Raw genomic sequence first — 20,295 nt, 5'->3', positions numbered from 1 at the left:
CGCCTAGTGATACCGGTATTGGAGAAGACATCAAGTTGTTAGTCTTGAATTACTGCGTTCTGTTGTGTAGAAAGGACGTGAACCACTTGAGCACAGTTCCAGATATACCCATTCTTGTGTTTAATAGTTCAAGTAGGTTCTCATGTTTGACGGTGTCGAATGCAGAGGAGAGATCCAGAAGGATAAGGAGGCAGGTATCGTTTTGATCTAGGATTTGGAGGGCGTCATCAATTATGTGTATCATAGCAGTTTCTGTGCTGTGGTCCGCTCTGAAGCCTGATTGATGAGTGTTGAGTAGATCAAACTGATTAATGTGATTAGTCAATTGGGTTTGTGCGCATTTTTCCAGTAGTTTGGCAAGAGTCGGAATATTGGTAATGGGACGGTAATTATTTAGATCAGTGGGGTCGGCTGTAGGTTTCTTTAGTAGAGGTGTGACTTGTCCAACTTTGAGGGAGTCGGGAATGGTCCCTTGTTGAAGAGAGCTGTTGATGATTTTAGTCCAAAGTGGGAGGAGCGACGGGGTAAGGTCTTTGACAGCGTTGGCAGGAAGGGGGTCCGAGAGGTGATTGGCTGGTTTCACAGTGCTGAGCAGTCTACCAATTTCTTCTTCCGAGTAGGTGGCAAAGCATGACCATGTAGCATTGTGTTTTGGTTCAGCGGGTGCTGTGCAGAGCGGTTTGGGATAGAGACTTACGTCAATGAGGAGATCGATCTTTATGTTGTCTGTTTTTTGGATAAAGAAAGAGGCGAAGTCTTCACAGGAGGGTGCTTCGCCCAGAGTACTGAGTGGTTGGGGTTGATCCTTGGATTGCGTTCTGATTAGCTCAAACAGCTTTCTCGGGCGATTTTTGGCTTGGTCAAGCTGACGGCTGAAGAAATCCGATTTTGTGCGTTTTATTTTCCTGAAGTAGGCATTTCTCTTTTTCTTCAGCATTTTTAGGTGCAGTGCGGAGGGAGTTGATCTCCAGGTGCGCTCTGCCATTCGCATGGCCCGTCTATCGTCGTTGAGACTCCCGTTTTACCAAGGATTGGGCATTTTTGCGGATGCTCTTTTTAGCTGCATAGGTGCAGCTTCATTAACTAAAGAGGTCATAGCGTTGAGATAGTGATCCGTCAAGGCTTGGACATCCGCAACGCCAGTGGGAGGGAGTAATCTATTGCAGCTGTTGGGAGGTAGAGAGTTTGGGTTGAGTTTTTTCAAGTCTCTTTTCCAGACTTTGGGTTTGAAGGATTGAACCGGGTTAAATTTGACTTTTTCGTTGATGAAGAACGTGACAATGTGATGATCTGACCAGTCACAGGGTTTGATAGATTCGAGCTGGATAGAGTCTTCTTTGGCGATGATAAGGTCGATGATAGAGCCTTTCTCGTGGGTCGGGCTGTTGCATATTTGGGTGAGGTCAAGGGCGTCAAGGAAGTTTTTAAGACTATTCACCACCGCGTCATTATGATCGTTCCAGTGGAGGTTAAAGTCACCAAGGTATATTTGTGTGAGTTGTCGCCCCGAATTGGTGGTGATCAAATCCATAATTTGTTGCGCGAAGGTAAAGTTGTCCCCTGGTGGATGGTAAATGCCGTGAAGAGAGCATATCGGTTTGCCCTCACTGATAATATCAAGGCAAATGTATTCACAGGAGGTTGGGGAGGGTAGGGAGGGAGAGGTTACTTTCTTGACAGAGAGGTTGCTCCTGTGTATACATGCGATTCCCCCACCTTTTTGACCAACCCTGTCTAATCTGGTGATGTGGTAGTTGGGGGGAACCAGTATGTCCAGTATGGGTGTAGAAGATTCAGTTAACCAGGTTTCAGTCATAATGATGAGGTCTATGTCCAGTGATAAGATGAGATCAGCGATTGCAGAGGAGTGCCTAGAGGCCGATCAGCAGTTGAGGAGGGTGCATTTGAGACGGGGTGTGTCGAGGGTGGAATGGGGTTCTGGAGAGAGGGGGACTTTTCTCAGGTTACTAAGGATAGAGATTCTGTTGTTTTGCGTGGGGGGTCTAAGGGGATTTGGATGAATCGTTGGAATGGCGCGGAGGGTGGAGGGAATGTTGTTAAGGGGAGCTGGGTCGTAGGAGCGGAGGAGGGTGACTGTGTCGAGGTCCGATAGTGTGTTGCAGGTACGATGGGGACGGTTTTCCCGATTGCGAACAGGGATGGAGATCCAGTGCGGGGGGCGTTGAGTGCGAGAGTCAGCCGCCCGAGTGGGGGTCCTGTTAGGAAGGGTGGTGCTGGTGAAGGCGGGTGTGGGGTGTCCGGGATGTGTGCAGAGTAATTGTTTGATGATGTGAATGTCTTGTTTGAGCTTGAGGAGGGTGGTGGGTGAGGAGTGACTGGAATGCGAGCGGAGTAATTGTTTGATGATGTGAATGTCTTCTTTGAGCTGGAGGAGGGAGGCCATAATGTGGTCTGATGTGGGATTTGTGTTGGTGATGGGTATTGGAGGGTTGGGGGAGGATGACATAGAATGGAGGAGGGTATTGGTGGTAGGTGGAGAGTGCATAGTGGAGGATGGGCGTAAGTTAGCTGTGATGGGGGCGCATGTGGGGTAATGGGGGGTGAAAATCGGGGGGGGAAGTGTCATTGTATGAGGTTCTTTTTTTTGCGGAGGCGGAGTTGAATTGATAGTGGCGTGCTCAGAATGATTAGTAAATGTGTGGAAGTGGGGGCTTCGAGTTGGGGGGGATAACGGGTGGGGATTGTCTGTGTGCGTGTCGGTCTGGAGCTGACCTCGGCTGGGCAGCTTGTGGGTGGAAGCTGTGTTGTCATGGGTGAAAAGAATGGGAGTGTGGGCTGGTGACAGGGGGGAGGGGGTACGGATGGTGAATATGGGTGACAGATCTATGTCTGTGATTGAGGGGTGTGAGGTATCTACCGTAGGTGGGTGTATGTCTAAGGTGCTGATGGTAGAGGAGAGGTGCATGTTCATTTGGGGCTGAGGTATGCTAGAGGCGTGGTAGTTGGGGGTTGTGGTGTCAGGGGAGTGTGAGTGGTATGAATGGAGGTCAGGGTGTTGGTGGGACGGGAGGGGGTGCGGCTGGTGTATGTCGGGGAGAGATCTAAGTCTGTGATTGAGGGGTTAGTATGAATGGGTGTCATGGCGTTGGTGGGGCTGGAGGGGGTGCTGCTGGTGTATGTCGGGGAGAGATCTAAGTCTGTGATTGAGGAGTGTGAGGTCGTTACAGTAGGTGGGTGGACGACGACGGTGCCGGTGGTGGAGGAGAGGTGCGTGTCGTTTAGGGACTGAGTTGTGTTAGCATCATTATGGTTGGGGGCTGTGAAGTCAAGGGTGATCGGACTGAGTGGGGCCCGCGGATTGGAAAGGTGCTGTAAGAAAGTATGGAACATGTATTAGCTAAACTGTCCTACAGATGGGAGTGCATCTCCTCATCCAAATTAAGCCCATATGGGAACTTTGTGTCAGCCTGCACAGATGGGAGTGCATCTCCTCATCCAAATTAAGCCTATATGGGAACTTTGTGTCAGCCTGCAAGATGAAGTGGGATTCTGACTTACGCAGGGCTGCCTGTCAGTTGCCCCCTCTTGAGTTTAGGCTCACTGAGTCCAGACCAAAGTATCTGGCTTGTGTCCAGTCTCCACCGTGCTTGTCGGTAAAGTACCTAGCTGTGCTATAGCTATGGTGTTTGTTGGTTATAGCCCTCCAAGGCTCGAAAATCCGCTTTTTGACTGGAAATGTAGTGGAGCCAATACACCATAGGCCACAAGGGCACACAATAGTGTACACCACATAATCAGTACTGCAGGTAATACGTTAAGAGATCTTCCATTGTGTTGTTATGCTGTCTAAGGTGACTTCCGACACATTACTGCTACATCTGAAGGCTTTGCAGTTGCCGCACCTGCAGAAACCCTTTGTTTGTTTAAGCCAATTATTCGCTCTGGTCTGGAGGTGGCTATGTACATGAAGGTCTTTGAGTGAGGCACTTCTTCTGTAGGTCATTGATGGATTAAGACCCACTTTGTTTCTCAGAATTGGATCCTGCGTAAGAATGCCCCATCTGGTTTTCAATATTTTTCGAAGCTGATCTCCATGGCTGCTGAATTTGGTGATGAACTGGATGGGTTCTAGTGTGGCTTCTTTGTGTATTCTTTCTGGGCTTTGTTTGGATAGAATCTCGCTCCTAGAAAGAATATATATATATATATATATATATATATATATATATATATATATTTATACTGCTGCATTTGCAGTACCGGCAGGGAGTTAGAAATGTGTCAAAATGAAGCAATTTAGCGTTTCAGAGCTTGGGGTTATATGAGCAAAGATCTGACTGCAGCCCTCAATAAAGCCAATACACACACTAGAGACACTTGCCTTGCTGTCAACACTGATGTTCATGTTGGGAAATCTGTAGTCCGGAGAGAGAGGATTGACCGTCCCCAGGAAGTTAGACTCATCACCGCGTACAGCAGGCAGGAGAAGCAGCTCAGGAACATCATCTACAATCATTGGCCCATCGATCTGACAGACCTAGCTTTATCTCAGATCTTACCGTAATTGCCATCACTGACCTTCAGACGAGCACCCTCAATGAGGGATGCACTGGTCAAGAGTAGTCCCAAAGTCAGCCCCTTTAACACATGGTTGTCAACTAAGTGCCGAGCTTGTAAATTCGATATTAACACTACGGAGTACACCACTGCTTTCAATAATGAACCCACTAAGCTTCAAGGGTCCTACCCATGTCGCGCCGACTTTGCTGTCTCTGTGCTTCAATGCACGTGCAGACAAGTATGTAGGGAGCACTAAGCTCCAGGTATACAACAGAATACTCTAACACCTCAGTGCTGTGGTGAACTCTGACCCTAACTACCCGGTGACGAGACACCTTAAATTAGTTCATCAGAACAATCTTAATGATTTAAAATACTTTGTGATAGGGGCTGTCCCAAAATCAATACGCGGGGGCAAAAGAGAAAGACAATTGCGATAACTTGAATCATTTTTCATCTTACAACTTGACACAAAGATGCACAATGGATTGAATACTGGGGAGGATTCACACAATTTTCTTTAACACGTTAGTATCTAGTTCATTTTTTTTTTTTTGCTGAGTTTTATATAGCGCGAACTAGACCCGAACCGAATCAGGTATCAGAGCGCTTTACATAGCACCAGTTACATTACATGAGGACACACTTTCATTTTAGGCACGGGGAGATTAAGTGATTTGTCCAGAATCACAGGAGGTTTTGGCGTCGTTACCGAGACTCGAACCCAGATCCCCAGGTCCGAGGTCGAGCGCCCGAGCCGTTAGGCCAGCTCCTCTTGACTTAGTGCCTGTCTCCCTTGATTCTGCAGTTTGCGGTGGTATATCTGCCTTTATCCTCTCGTCTATATATGCCAATAGCATAAAATCCTTGTTTTGAGCCATACATTTAGGTTCCAAAAAGTTTCTCGATCAACACTATGGTTTTCTTAGTTGTAGTTCTGCTGGACATATATGGTTCAACTTACATCTGGAATATTGTGATCCATAGCGGTTTTTACCATCTTTTACTGGTTTTTATTATTGTTTGTTACTGCTGTTTACATTTGACTATGGCACTCGCACTTTAACCTTTTTAAAGTTGTGAGCTTTCCCGTGGCTTCAGGATACTTAGTTGTAGACTTTAGTGATTTTTTACACATATTGCACTAGCACTTTATTTCGAGCACCTCAGCATTTAGAACTTTGTGCAATATTATAGCACCAGCACTTTAAACCACCATACTGTGAGTTGATGCTTACATATACACTTGTGTATTGCCAATTATATTATTAGATCTAGGACCACGCACAGATTTTGTCACTATGACAGTATCTTATTGCACTATGTATTAATTGCAGCAGGTTTCCAATTATTTCTGGGATAGATATTTTTAATCCTCTCAATTCTGAGTGTTTTTTAAGTATTTATTTACTCACTGTACCGTATGGATCTATGCAATTGCATTGTAGTCTGTTGTCTATATCCATCGCCATAGAGAAGATGTTAAACTGTTTACGGGTGTGTTATTTGTCACTATTTAAACGCATTCTACTCGATAGCGAGTCATGTGATCAAGACCGTGAGGTATCGGTCGAAACGCGTCATGCTGGGCACTGGCCAAGGACTGACTGGTTGCTATGTGAACTGATACGTAAAATAAAGCACCGCACTGCATCACTGAATAATTCCAATTTGTGGTCCGTACCTGTTTTTGCCTGCACACAGTTGTGGCAAGTCGGGATTGCTTCACATATATATATATTTGTTCGAGGCATATGAGCTGCAGATTGTACACTATGCATAGATCACCACCTAGTTTGCAGTTTGTTGTTGTCCTGAAAAGTTCTTTGGAAGTCACGAGATAGGTGACTCCTCCTTAGGACAACATTGCGCATGGTCATCGGCTCCATCCCCAGATTGTTTTTTTCCGCTATCGGGTTCGGATGTATCTCCTGCGCTCCGGTTTGGAACGAAGTTTCCTTTGGTGTGCAATCCTCACCCAGTTCGACGGTATTGTCTCGATCGCGATCTACCACGCAATTCTCAACTAACTTCGAAGTCTTCAATTCCGGTCGTCGACGAAAGCCTTTGGGCCTACCTAGGCCTCACTTTCTGCAGCTCATATGCCTCGAACGGAAAATGCTACTTACCAGTATGCATCTGTTCTTGGCATGTAGAGCTGCAGAGTTGTACACGCCCATCCGCCTTTACCGAGTAACCCTTGTCGGTTCCATTATTATGTTAATTAGATACAAATTACACGGGCATCCTTCCTGTACTTGCAAAGTTCCATCATTTCCCTAATGGCAAAAAACAATCTGGGGATGGAGCCGATGCCCATGCGCAATGTGGTCCTAAGGAGGAGTCACCTATCTCGTGACTTCCAAAGAACTTTTCAGGACAACAACAAACTGCAAACATCCGGGCCCAACACTAGGTGGCGATCTATGCATAGTGTACAACTCTGCAGCTCTACATGCCAAGAACAGATGCATACTGGTAAGTAGCATTTTCCATATAGTCAGCCGTTTTCATTCAGTGGTCTGCTGTTGTGTCATTCCTATGTTTCTCCTGCCCACTAGAGCATACAGCAAGGGGCAGTGGGGCAGTCTATTTCAGCCAGTGCTTGATTTCACTGTTAGTAACTGCATTCTTCTCTTTCACTTTCAAGCTGGTGGAATGCTGTGGTCTTACCCTATTTTCTTATGCTGATGATACTCAAATCATCTTCTCATTATCATCCGCTCAGGACCACAGCGCCATGTCTCTGAATTGTTTAGCTAAGGTAGACTCATGGATGAATAACAACTTGCTGGAATGGAAAGGTGAAAACATAGAGGTGTTGATACTTGAAAAGAGCGCAGTCCTTTGGGGATTAAGCACTGGCCAGTGTTCTAGGTGATAACCCTATCTCTGCCTCCAAAGTTAAGAACTTAAGGCGTTATGGTAGATAAGTTTTCCATGATGCCATAGGTGGCTAAGGTATCTGGAACTTGCTTTGCAACTCTAAAACGACTACGGAAATGAATTTGGATTATCCTTATGGCTGCTCAAAGAACCATCATCTATGCCCTTATTCTATACCGCCTGAACTATGGCAACATCCTTGATTGAGGAGTTGGAAAAGCCTCATTGAGACGCATGCAGCTGGTGCTAAATCCACTGCTAGGTTGAGCTTTCGACTGCCTAAACATGCCTTAGATTCACTTCTTCGCCGTGAGCTGCATTGGCTGGAGATTGAAAAATGTGTCCAATTCAAGGCTCTGTGTTGTGTCTTCAAAGCAAGGGCAGAAATTGCCACCATTATATCAATGATCTGATAAAACCATATCAGCCTACTTGATATTTGAGTTCTAGCAACCTCTCCTTGTGCACAGTTCCTAAGGGTAAACTTACTTGCGTGGGAGGTAGCTCCTCTTCGATTCTCGGCCCTAAGCTTTGGAATGCTGTGCCAGAACATCTGAGATCTTGTACTTCATTGCCCACTTTTTGCATAAGACATGGCTGCTTTGATCTACTCGAGCTGGAAAAAACTCTATTTGTTGCTAAAAGTGCCGGGAAACCATAAGCGGTTAACTGTTTGTTCTATATAATCATTTTAATATAACATAACACAAGAGCACATCCACACACAAAGTAGGTCCCTTCAGACAAGGGACTATCATCCAATTGTGTACTTTTTGAAACCCCAAAAATGTTTTAGTTTTACCCATTTTTGTTATTGTATTGGTGAGGTTTGGGAGCTCCCCCAATCATAACGTAAAAAAGAAATATAAAACAAATGGCAAAAGCAAAACAGGCTTTGACACATCCCAAGGGCTACCAACCAGTGCCAGACCTATTGGACTTGACACTGTTTGTTTTGAGCTCTCAGTGGGATTACCTGCGTTGCCTCCTCTCACCTTTTTTTTTTAATTCCCTGTCCCCCCGCAAATTTATTTTGATATGGGCCTGGAAGCTGGTGTGTTGCTTAGTTTTTCTCCCACACTTCTTTTTTTTAAACATTTGTATTTATCTTTTAACATAGACATCCGCCATGTTAGAATGGTAAAATAAACATGGCCACCGTACATTATGACGCATGTGAACACACACATCACAGAGCATTCATCACACGTTCTTTAATAGAAAGCCCATTGTAAGATAACCAGTCATATGTATGCATGCATCTTGATGCAGGTACTCGATTGGCAGCAACCTCTGAAAATGCCAAGAGATTGGCTTTTTAGAGGTCAGACCTATTGGCTATGCCAATGTGTGTTTTAGTTAACCACCAAAATACTTTAAATGAAGGCTAGTTTGCATCCTAATGTGTTGTGCCCAACACGTCTATACTATTTGGTTGCATTTTCAACTTGAATCTTCGCATAGCCTTAAAAAATAGTGCCAAAAATTCTTGCTTGTTAAAACTCATACAAACATTTGACTTTGAAACTGTTTCATATTGCTTTTGATTACCCTTGCATATGTTTTATGTATTTACCTAGTTTGTATTTCTTTCGAATATTCCTATCTCTCTAGTATCAACCTTTGGCAGCAGTATCCGTGTATAATAGTGTGGGGTCTGTGATAGTCAAAAAAAAATTTGAGTAGCCTTTGGTTAGTTTAGGTTGAAGATTGTTTTCTTCAAGTACAATTTTTTTAGGGATCTTTGAATACAGGCCAAACGTATTTTCCTGGCACTCTGTACAGTTTGTGTCTGTCTTTGAAAAAGTTTTCATCCTTAAACTGATTTTTTTCTTGAATTTGTTAGTGGCAGTGTGTTTTGTTTTTCATATCGGAGGTTGTGGGGTGTATTGTGCCATGAGATACAGTCTACAATACAATTCATTATGTTTGGCACCATGATGATCTCGGCATGCACCATAACCTTAAACCAAATGCTGCCACCTACCTGAAACTTGAGTACGCTGCTAATAGCTCATGCCAATCTATATACTGAAAGGCTACTCAGACTTGTTATTTATTTTCTCAAGCCTCTTAACGTATTTCTTATGTTTCACGCACTAGTAATGCAAGTTACATCATCCACCGTCCTGATTACTCTCTAAAACTGACTATTGAGTAGGAAAGTGAATGCCGGATCTGTTTATCCATCAGATCCTCCAGGCCACAGCTGCTATCATCCGGATTCTCACGTTCTCTTTGGGTATTCTCATTATGCTCTGTTGAGAGAATCCTCAAGCAGTCGTCCTGAAGCTGTGGGTCATTATGACTTGTTGATCACCAGAAATCTCGACAGCAGACCCAGTCATTTGCGTGTGCCTCGCACTACACACCTTAAAATTATGTTTAGCCCACATTGCTGCTTCTGATAGTACCTCAGATCATTTCAGTAAACCCGCAGGCATGATTCATCCAGGAATCCTATTTTAATTTACTTTAAAAAGCAGCATTGGGCGGCGAATTGTATTTTAAATTAACTTAAAAAACAGCATTGGGCGCCAATATCGTATTTCTTTTTTATGCTTGCATTCAGAAAGGAGCACCCTCCAAAGTTTTGCATTTCATGTTTTGCCATCAATCTGTTATCAAAAACATATTATTAGCATTAAGTATATGTTGACCTCTATAATGTCATGAAACATTGTTGATAAGTTGGAAGTTCTCTTTGCTCTGTTGAAAAAGGCCCCTTTTCTATATAGTTATAACTTTTGACACCTCTGAACTTGGTAGGCATGGAATTCTCAGCGAAAACAAAGTGCATATTTGTTTTAAATGCGAGAATTATGATTTATTTCACTTGGTTTCCTACTCAGACACGTTTTTGTAGATAAACCACATCCGCAATGTAGATTTAAAACAGGCATTTTCAAAGCCAGTAGGTCTGGCGTTGGTCGACAGCCTTTTAGCTTTGTCAATGCTTGTTATGTTTTGTCATGGTTTTTGCAAAACCTTTTCATTGGAGAAGCTGTTTGGCCTTCATCTATGTACAATTTTTGTTGACTAAAAGCTAAAATATATATTTTGGCCTCAGAGAGCACACATTACATAGTAGTCCCTGGCATTTAAGAGAACTACTCTGTATGTGGATGTGCACCTTGTGAAAGAGAGGAATGCTGTCACTCACAGAGAGGTTTACCAATAGCTGACTTGGGCCTACTATTGCACTATGCTGTACAAAGATAATTGTAAATAAGCGCAATAGTAAATTTCGCAACATATTCATGTCTTTCCATGTCTCTCCCATAAGTTAGCAACAAAAAAAAAGCATAGTTGTGTAGTCCGGATATATTGAATTTACCAAAGCTTGTTTCAGCTTCTCTTTGATCGGAAATCCTCAAAATGGAAACAAAGTTTCCTCCCAATATTCCACTTTACACACATCAGAAGCAACCTCATTGTGGCTAGTAGCCATTTCTATGCTGGTCTCAATACTTCAATAGCATTGCCACCCAGCTCAGGCGTTGATGTTATGTTGTTTGTATCAGGCTGGTACAAGCCAGGGTTTTGTGAACAGAAAGGTCAGAGCAATGTTATGTTTTAGCAAGCTCTCTAACCAAAGGGATGGCTTAAAGGGAGTGGCTTTTACAAACCTAAGATGATATCTCTCAGGAATGCTTTTCAAACCCGGAAAGCTGCACACAGGTCACTGTTTTGGTTTGGTTGAGATGTTGAAGGAATTGTTGTCAGGTTTATTTGGTAGTTAGTACGGTTGCTTTAATTAGGCAGTCGAGCAGGGAATGCATTGTTATCTAGACTCTCCTGGCGTTTGCCAACAAAGGGGCATTTGAAAGCTAGCACTGTTTCTTGGAAAGTAGGTGTCACCTTGATTTGCTGTCCTGCATATCTGGCCTCGCTTGAATACCTGCAAAGGCCCATCATGCTATTTTTATTTACTTTCGGATTGTGGAGTGAGGGTTTTGCGCAGGGCAGATACATTGTATCATTTGGTCCACAACATTTGTCTAAAATTCTAGATGGGGAAGTGATTGCCAATGGTTCCGCTAAACCACTGCAGCTGTTGGTGCTGATGCACAGCAGTCTTCTGCTAAATTAAACAATCAAAACTGGACACTTGGGTTCAATTTCCAAAGTGTATCTTACTCCTGGAAATTTACAAGTCATGCATAGACCAGGAGTAACACTGAACTTCTCACAGAATATCTTTGCATTTCGCAGCTTTTATTATTACAATTTGAAACGGATCATAGGCAGTCTTCGACCCTGTTTAGTTTTCGGATTGTATCTCCTACTATTGAATATATGGCCTTTTGAAAATTGTGAGGTAATGCTATGCCAAGAAGCGCGTGCATCTTAACCCGTTGGCTTTTCTGTGTTTGCTTGCTAATAGATGGTCTTTCCCATTGAGTGCCAAACAAATGAATGAGTCTGCATATTTTCCCCTGACTGTTCTTTATGCTTTACTTTTTAACAGTATAACGAAGAGATAATCTTCGTAACAAGTTAGGCAGCTATTTCAATGGGCCGAAAGCACATGCAAATCTTAATTCATTGGTCACCGTCCACATTTTTCATTGTACGGCTCAAAATATAGGGAAGGCGGCAGAAGGAAATTCAATACAATGATGCCAAACCAGCTAAGCCCCTTAAGATGTGCATAGGCCACATAAACAGTAAAGGGTTCTGATAACATTTATTATGAATCACAGCTCTTAAACTACTGCCCCGGGAGAATTAGCAGATTTATACATTTTTGGATTGCACGAATAGTTCTGATAAGCCGAGGTGGAATCTAACATTTCTTGCATGAGTGCCCGTTTAATGCAGTCATAGCTGTGAGAAAAGTGTAGCCCAGCAGCCAGGACGCCGGCACAATGGAAATGCAGTGAATCGGAATGCCTCACTGATCATAGTGGAATCAGAATCTCCAGCAAGGAAAATCTTTTCATGGTGAATTAAGTGGTGGAAGAAGAAAAATGGCGATGAGAAAGGTAGGCGCAGATCACAGACGATGGGCTCTGGGTTCACCGCTGAAGATTTAAGAACCTGAACTAAAGTGGTGCAGAATAGGTTGTGGAAAATTGAATTTACTAAACAATTAAGCATTGAATTAATCTACATCTTGCACCGCTGAAAAGTGGGGGAGAGAATGGAGTTGCGCTGCATAAATCAGCAGAGCTTGTGAAAAGATGGAGAATGTATCAGAGGTGGTGTGGCATAAAAGTGTAGCTCTGTGCTTAACATGGCATCATCCTTCTGCCCTACTCACCTTTTGAGATTTGTTCTCACAATCGGGGTAATCAGCACATTTCTGCCTAGGGAGTCTCTCGTGCTGAATTTCAGCTTGTAGCTTCAGCCTTTCTTTTAATTACACACCGGATCACCAGTCAACAGTTGTTATGAGGGACAACACAAATAGAATGAGAGTACCCTGGGGATGTCACTCACAGGATCTGATGCAGCGCGGAGCTCCCACGGGTTCCCGCAACCTCCCTCTTGGCTTGCTGGTCTTTTGTTCAATTACAGTTAATGCAATAGTTTGCCATTCTCCCCTTCTAATTACATTTATAAGTGGGATTTGCAGCACATAAAAAAACATCCTTGTGCATGTCGAGGCACCGGGGCTTTGTCCTTGGCGTTGTCAGTCTCCTGGGTGCTGTACTATTCTTTCTGCGCTTCTCCGAGCAAACAAGTCCCCCTTTTAAAGCTAGTCACACAAAGTAGAATGCTCTTCAGGCTGATCTTGGGCTCCAGTTTTCTCTTTACAGAATGCCGCCGGTATGCCTTAGAGCACAGATTGGTTAAAGGAAGTTCTACCATGGTTCTCCCTTTGTCCTATCCAATCACAGAATTAAAGAGTTAGAAATTCCTAAATTGCAGTGTGCTGGAGACTTGCTTAACAAAAGCATGGGGCTGAAAATAGCAATAGCACGCAGCCACTCACTTCCAATGTGAAATCATAAAAGCATTACACTATCAATAGAAGAAGAGAAGAAAAATGTTTTCAATCACTTGTCCCCCTCCATATCTCTTTCCTACCACTGCTACTGATGTTTTTGGAGTTGTGTCTTGAAAGAGCTTGGTGCTATTTTAGTCTGTTGTGTCATTTATGCTTCCTTGTGCTGGTTTTTTGTAGCTATGTTGTTCAGATCTACGTCGTGGTACACAAACACTATTTTAATAAGTTGTGAGAGTGGAGATTGGTAAGAATACACGCCGTCTTATTCCGCGCATAAACACGTGTAAAGTGGCCAGTGAGGCGCTGCTTGTAGAACTGTGGACCAGTTCTAATTAAATCCGTTTGTTTTGATAAAGAAGTTTTGGGAAGGAGCGCGGCTGGGATTCTTTTTCACCAGAGCTGAATTCACAGCCAGGTTTTCAAACCTGAATCTTACTTCCAAATGCAGCCCGCGATAAGGAGTAACATCTGTTTTCCGTTGAGCACTACAAGCAGCCGCTGCATGGGGCCGAGAGCCCACGCAGCCCATGTGAAGCCATTGTTCGTCCTTCTTTCATTGTCCTAGCGCGGGCCAGTTTCTAACTCGCCAACTAGCCAAACGCTGAAAAACATCCCACAGTGGCCTCGTTTTGTGAATCCGAGGGCTGCGCAGGCGGGATCTCTCATGCCTCTAGATGTGTGCAGAGCAGCAGACTGCCCTGCCAAGGGCTGTGCTGATGCTAAAAATATAACTTGGATTGACTGGCAGGTCTGCTTCTCCCTTGCCTTGAATGATTCTATTTTCTGTGGTAGCAAAGCATGTGCATTTTGCTCAGTGACTCTGTGTTTGGCTGTGCATTATTTTAGTTTGAGGAAGGATTGCAATGTTTTTAGGATTATTTATTTCTATAGCGAGGACTTCACATGGATATTATTGCATGGGATGTTAAGAGTTTTGTATGCAAAGTATAGGAAACGGTATATTCGTGCACCAAATATGCGGTATGAATAAATACTTTATTTTTAAATGGAGATTATATTTTACTTTCGTGTGTGTTTGTGTGTGTGCGCGCTTTATGGGATAGGTACTACACAAAGTAAGAGAGAGGTAATTGGTCAATCTGGTGTTGTGGTATCATATGTTGGCGCGTATGACCGCTAAAGATTGTAGAAATTAGAATGTTAATGAGGAAGAGGAATCAGTCATTTATTGTTACATGACTCTAGATCAGTGGAGAGAAGAGGTAGTAGTGAGATGATGAGGACAGAGTAACCAATCCTAAAGTGGCCACTGGAGAAGGGTGAGATCCAAGACTCTAATGTTTATTCAGTGAGCTGGAAACAGAAGATCCAGATGTTATGAGGCCATTAAGTTGGGAGTTGAGATTCAGGTGGTGTTAAATAGAGCCAGTAGAAGATGATTTTTTAGGTAGGCATTGAATTACCCTTCTGCAACCTTTTGCTGACATTTGCCCATTTCCACATTTATTTAAATATATAGGGCCTATTTATGAAGGTCGTGCGCCGCCGGTGCGTCACTTATAAAATGGGAAAAAGTGACGTACTAGTGGCGCACGGCCTTCATAAATGAGGCCCTTAGTGAGGGTGTATTCTTTATTGGCCCTTGAAATAAATATCAGGCATTTTATGTGGTGTTGGAGCCACCTAATTGATTTTTTTTCTCATTTGCATTCTACAGCCTTCTTGGAGCAGAGATCACGACGACACAGCATCAACACGCTCAGGGGGAACACCGGGGCCCTCCAGTGGAGGTCATACGTCACATAGTGGGGACAACAGCAGTGAACAAGGTAGGATGGTTGTTATCCATGTTTGTTTCTTTTTTAACTGAACAACGTCCCTGGGTAAATGTTTGACTCTGGACACATTTATATAACATCTTGTCCAAAAAGGTGTAGCTTGTGAATTAGTTTGCATATCCTCTAAGCAAAGGAAGTAGTTCCATTTGCATAGTTTTAATTCAAGTCTGGAATGTAAGAGTAGTAGTTAGTTTTCACATATTCAACATGCTGTATTGTATCTAGCAGGCTTTCAAAAGGTACTGACCTTTTGGTGGTAATTATTTTTCATATTGGATGAGTTGGTCGTGCTTTACGGTGTGAAACGTCTAGCACTAAATACTGCTTGTTAAAGTAAAAATGCTTCACAGTCCTTCTGTAGAACTGATATGATGAAAAGTTAAATTAAAATAGTCTCTAAAGTTTGGTTGTTGTATTCGTCCAAGAAAGAAATATTTGTGGTTTTGAATTTATAAGTACCAATATGGTATTGTGCATGTTATGTAATGGTCTCAGAGCTTGAAGAAGGGAGTTGTGAGGACACAACCTTTAGACTCGTTATGTTGCTCCAGTAAAAGGCCAATGGAAATATGTGTTAAGACCAATTCATGTAGTAGTGCCGACTAAATTATATAACAAAGGAAAGGAAATGTATGCGGAGACGAAAGGAAAACTAGATGTATTGTTATATGATAAATTGTAAATTATGTGGCACATGTGTAACATTATATAGTTAAACACTCACTGCAGCTCAAGGTATCCTAATGATGTAGAAATATGTTGTTTTGTAAAAATAGCTAACTAAACATACTTAGCAGATTTTACGTATATTGATATTTAATAACCGTAAGGGCATGATTATAATGTTGGGCGGCAAGTCTCCAACCAGCAGGCGGGGGCTTTCCGCCCGACATGATAGGTTTAAAGTCCTATCGCCGCATTAGGATTACAGCGGTCGGGGTATAAACCTGCGAGGGGGAATCCATCGTGATTCCGATGGGCTCAAGGATCCTGCAGGTCATTCGGGAACACTTCATAATCCCTTATGGACAGTGTTTCTGCAGTTGGGATCGTGATGGCACATTCCGACAGCAGTTCCATGTCGGCCTTTCGGTATGGAACTGTTGTTAGAAAGTGTCTTTGGGGGCCACTAGCAGAGCCGCATCCCTCTGTGGTCTCCACATACTGCTCTGGAGGACACCTATGGTGCTCCCCTCAACATCCCTGCACCGCGTGGCAGGCACCCTGAGATGTCTGCAATGCGGTGCAGGGATGTTTACAAACTTAAATTTTTCAATGGGTGCTAGTGCTGTGGGTGTTTTCAGCCGACCGCACAAGCTCCCATTATGCGGTCACATCCTAATTGGGTTGCAGGAACTGCTGATCTATGGTCAGGCGGTTCCTTCAGTGCAACGGTTGCATCTGTCCGACATTGTAATCAGGTCCCAGATGATTTTGTCTTTCATGGTCTCCCAAGAGTGGTATTGTATTAACACTGCACTTTCTACCTCTCAGAGTAAAATTAGTTAATGTAAAACATATCAAATATTGCGCTCAGTGGAATAGAAGCCTGATATACACACTTTTTGTAATAAAATGTATTCATCTATTCTGTCCATCCCAGCTATGTTTAAAAATTACCTCCAGTTTAGGGTTTACTCTCTGTTCCTGATGTAGGACCTCTTGAACCACCACAATGCATTAAGTAACGGTCCTACAGAAGCATCACGTGTGCTACTTATATTTTATACACGTGCTTCCCAAAGAGGCATTATAGGATTTAAGACACCAGACTTCAAAAACATTTTTCTAGTCTCTCAGTTGGGCATGATAACACCACCTGCATAAATATCAACTCTCTAAATGCTTGTATGCAGCAATCAACAACTGAAAGGTGACTACATACTTTTTTTTACAGCTTGTAGCAAAGTATACCCTTGCATGCAGTAATATCTTAACCTATTTCAGTTAGAAAACCTTTTTAGTTGCATATTGCGAGTTGTGGTGCAGTTGAGGGACAATGTGGCTAGTGCTGCAAATCCATATTTATAGGGGACATATATAATGACTGCTTTGTCCGACACGAGTTGTACTGCCTTTTGAGTACGTTAGATCAAGGAATGGTCAAGTGTATGCATATCTATCTATCTTATCTATCTATCTATCTATCTATCTATCTATCTATCTATCTATCTATCTATCTATCTATCTATCTATCTCACACACACAAATATCACAGATGTTGCTTGCATAGGAAACTATGATAATGATTCTCTCTGAAGGCAGATGCTAACATCAATCAATAACACTTATGTTATCGACCACAAAAAGATAAAAGACAAAGGTGACTTCCATAATTTGAATATGTGATCTTCAGATTCTCAGGGAGCTCTACAGTGGATGCGTTCGTTCACAGATCTATAATACGTACTGGTTAATTGTGGACATGTTTCATTTAATTGTGTTTTTCATTTCTGTGACTGATTAGCAGTGGAGATTCTGTATACATTCCACCCAGAGATTATAATAAAAAAAGAACTACTTTTAAAACAAACCTTTCCAAATCAGTTGATAAATAAACTTACTTAAGTGGCTAAATTGTCCACAAATAAACCATACTGTTTCACAATCATCCATGAATTTGTGCAGTAGCCGTGCTTTTCACTTCAAAGTGGAGTAGGCAGTTGAGGCAAGTCTTAGTAATCCAGTTCAAAACAATATATATATATATATATATATATATATATATATATATATATATATATATATATATATATATATATATGTACTTTATTTAAAGAAAAAGATAGGCCTGACAGCAAATATATAATTTTGGTGGGGTACAAAAAAGTTTTTTATTGTCATTCCTCGTGGATTATGCTGCAAAACGTAGTCAGTCATCCGGCATAATGTGAATAACCACAGAAACAAAAGATAAAATCCTCCTATTATTGTATATTTATTTGTCTCGCCCTCCATATTCCTACTCCTGATACTTGGCTGGCATTAGGGCTAGACTATGTATGTAAGTGATGACTAGCTCATGTTCTGCATCCATAGGAAGATAGCGAGCTGACACTTGTCAGTGCCCCCACCTTTCAGATTCATCCTAAGTATAGCCAAACATGCTGTCATCACAGGACTAATTTTCTGGCCTCGTGCATTTTAATAAGGATATTAAGCAATCACGTTTTGTGGTCAGTCCCTCTGACATCACTTTAACATGCCCACTACCCATCCAAATGAGTGAACTTTTATGTTTATATTTAAATTGCCTAAAGAAAGTATTCCATGTAATAACCTACACACCACAAAATACCTGGTCATTGATCTATGAAAGAGTACTTGTGAAAAGTACTTGTGAATGAGTTTTGAAGCGCTGGGATGCCCTCAGGTAGCCATGCGCTATACAAATGCGTAATTCATTCATTCATTCATTCAAAAGCTAAATATAATGGCTTCACTGGTACACCATGAATTATAGTTAATTCTACATAAGACCAATGCTGTGCATGGGGCAGCTTTCTTCTTCTCTGATCTAGTGACTGTTATGTATCTGTCAATGAAGTTAAAAGTTATTCTATCAAAGGTGAGAGACTTAAAACAGGCAGTCAGGACAGTAGACCCCATTCAGGATTCTTGTGTGCAAATAAATTAAAATTTCTTTACGTAAAGCAGAGTCATCAAAAGAAATTTCTAACTGGTATTAACTGTGGACGATTCTAAAGGCTCACAATATTGCAAAAGGTCCAGGAGTCAGGCCCAGCCAGGGGTCATAGTAGCTCCAGCCAGGGGTCATAGTAGCTGGCTTGTGAACTTGCTATCTGTAGAGGGCAGACTTTTGTTTGGGGGAAGTGGTTGAAGCCAGATGAGATGGACGTCTCTCCACTTCCATTCAAGATAAATTGAGTGGAGACTTTCCTATGCGAACTTGCTTGAGTAGCAAGCTGTGACTGCTTGTACTTCAATGTGTAAATTAAGCCTGCCTCAAATCTCACATAACCTAAACATGTTAAAAGCATACGACAATTCCCCTCTCCCTTCTTTCTATGAACTGTTTTAAAAAAATATCCGATTTTTTTCCTGCCTGGTTTTAAATTGACTTTTTGTATCCTTAGCGGCAGATGTTTTTTGCTTAAAGGTAGCCTAATACTCCATTGTAATAGAAATTGTAAAAACTTGTAATTTCACTTGTAGAATAGATAAGCACATAGGGCGCGTTTATTTGGTATTGATAGTTATAAATTGTTTTTTGTGCCTGTTTTATTTATTTTGAAGGAGAATTATAGACATGTTGGTTGAAGCTACAAAGTCTTCTTTGAGCGGCACTGGGAGGGCATTTTCATTGTATTTTTTTTGTTTAAAATGATTCCCTTTCTGAATGTTGAGTAACACTGACAGAATGTGAAACATTTCAGACGCTTGGTTGTTTAAGGAAAGGTTGCTGACTCCGCATCACAAGAGAGGCTTGTAAATAGAGGCCTGCAATAGTAAACTGTCTCAGAGCTGTGGCAGAAACCGAGGACCTCCTGACCTCTGCCTTTAACAGGAAAATGATATTTAGCAGAAGTTCAAGGGGCCTCTTTTCGGTATGTGTGTGTGCCTGTGTATAATACACGTGTGTGCACACGAAGCCAATTTTCACACAGGTCTGTGCCACTTCATTTTTGACCTCCCCTTTTCTGATACAACATTGCATTTTCTGAAAACGTCACTGGAAAATATATTTGTTAAATAATACGTTCACAGTCGTGGGCCGCATTTTCCGGCCTCTGCGCGAGCTCTGCCTGCCGATAGGCAGAAATGCAATTGCATTTGTGATTGGGGGAATCTCCGGGCAGTTGTTTCAAGACTGAAGCCAGCAGGCCGAGCTGGCTGGATGGAAAGGGGCGGGCGCGAGCGACCGCATTATGTTCCAGATCACCGAACAACGATTTATTTACCGGCTCTCCTCGTTGCACGGAGCTGTAAGAGCAGGCGCAGGCATTGGAAGCCTTCAGAGGGCTGATGACTAATGGGGTAGTTGGAAGGCGCTCCTCGATTGGACGTCTTAATGAGCATATTTTAGCGCAGAGTTTGTGCTGCAGTTCCCCCGTGACCTTTGCCCTTTATTGACCGAGCTGACACTTCATTTTTCACATACTTCCAATTATG

General features: G+C 42.5%; 1 protein-coding gene across 2 annotated transcripts in view; it reads left to right on the top strand.

Moving 5' to 3' along the window:
• MEIS1 (Meis homeobox 1) overlaps positions 1-20,295 on the top strand; it is a 172,230-nt gene that overhangs the window by 26,884 nt on the left and 125,051 nt on the right. For both annotated transcript variants that reach the window (XM_078649405.1, XM_078649404.1), the window contains exon 7: positions 15,042-15,153. In XM_078649405.1, the coding sequence (XP_078505531.1) occupies positions 15,042-15,153 (112 nt within the window). The remainder of the gene's footprint in view (positions 1-15,041; positions 15,154-20,295) is intronic.

This window comes from Lissotriton helveticus, chromosome 6 (genome assembly GCF_964261635.1).
Source record: "Lissotriton helveticus chromosome 6, aLisHel1.1, whole genome shotgun sequence".
In the NCBI taxonomy this organism is placed as follows: Eukaryota; Metazoa; Chordata; class Amphibia; order Caudata; family Salamandridae; genus Lissotriton; species Lissotriton helveticus.
The sequence above is the reverse complement of the archived record's forward strand: the minus strand, read 5'-3'. Positions and strand labels throughout refer to the sequence as shown.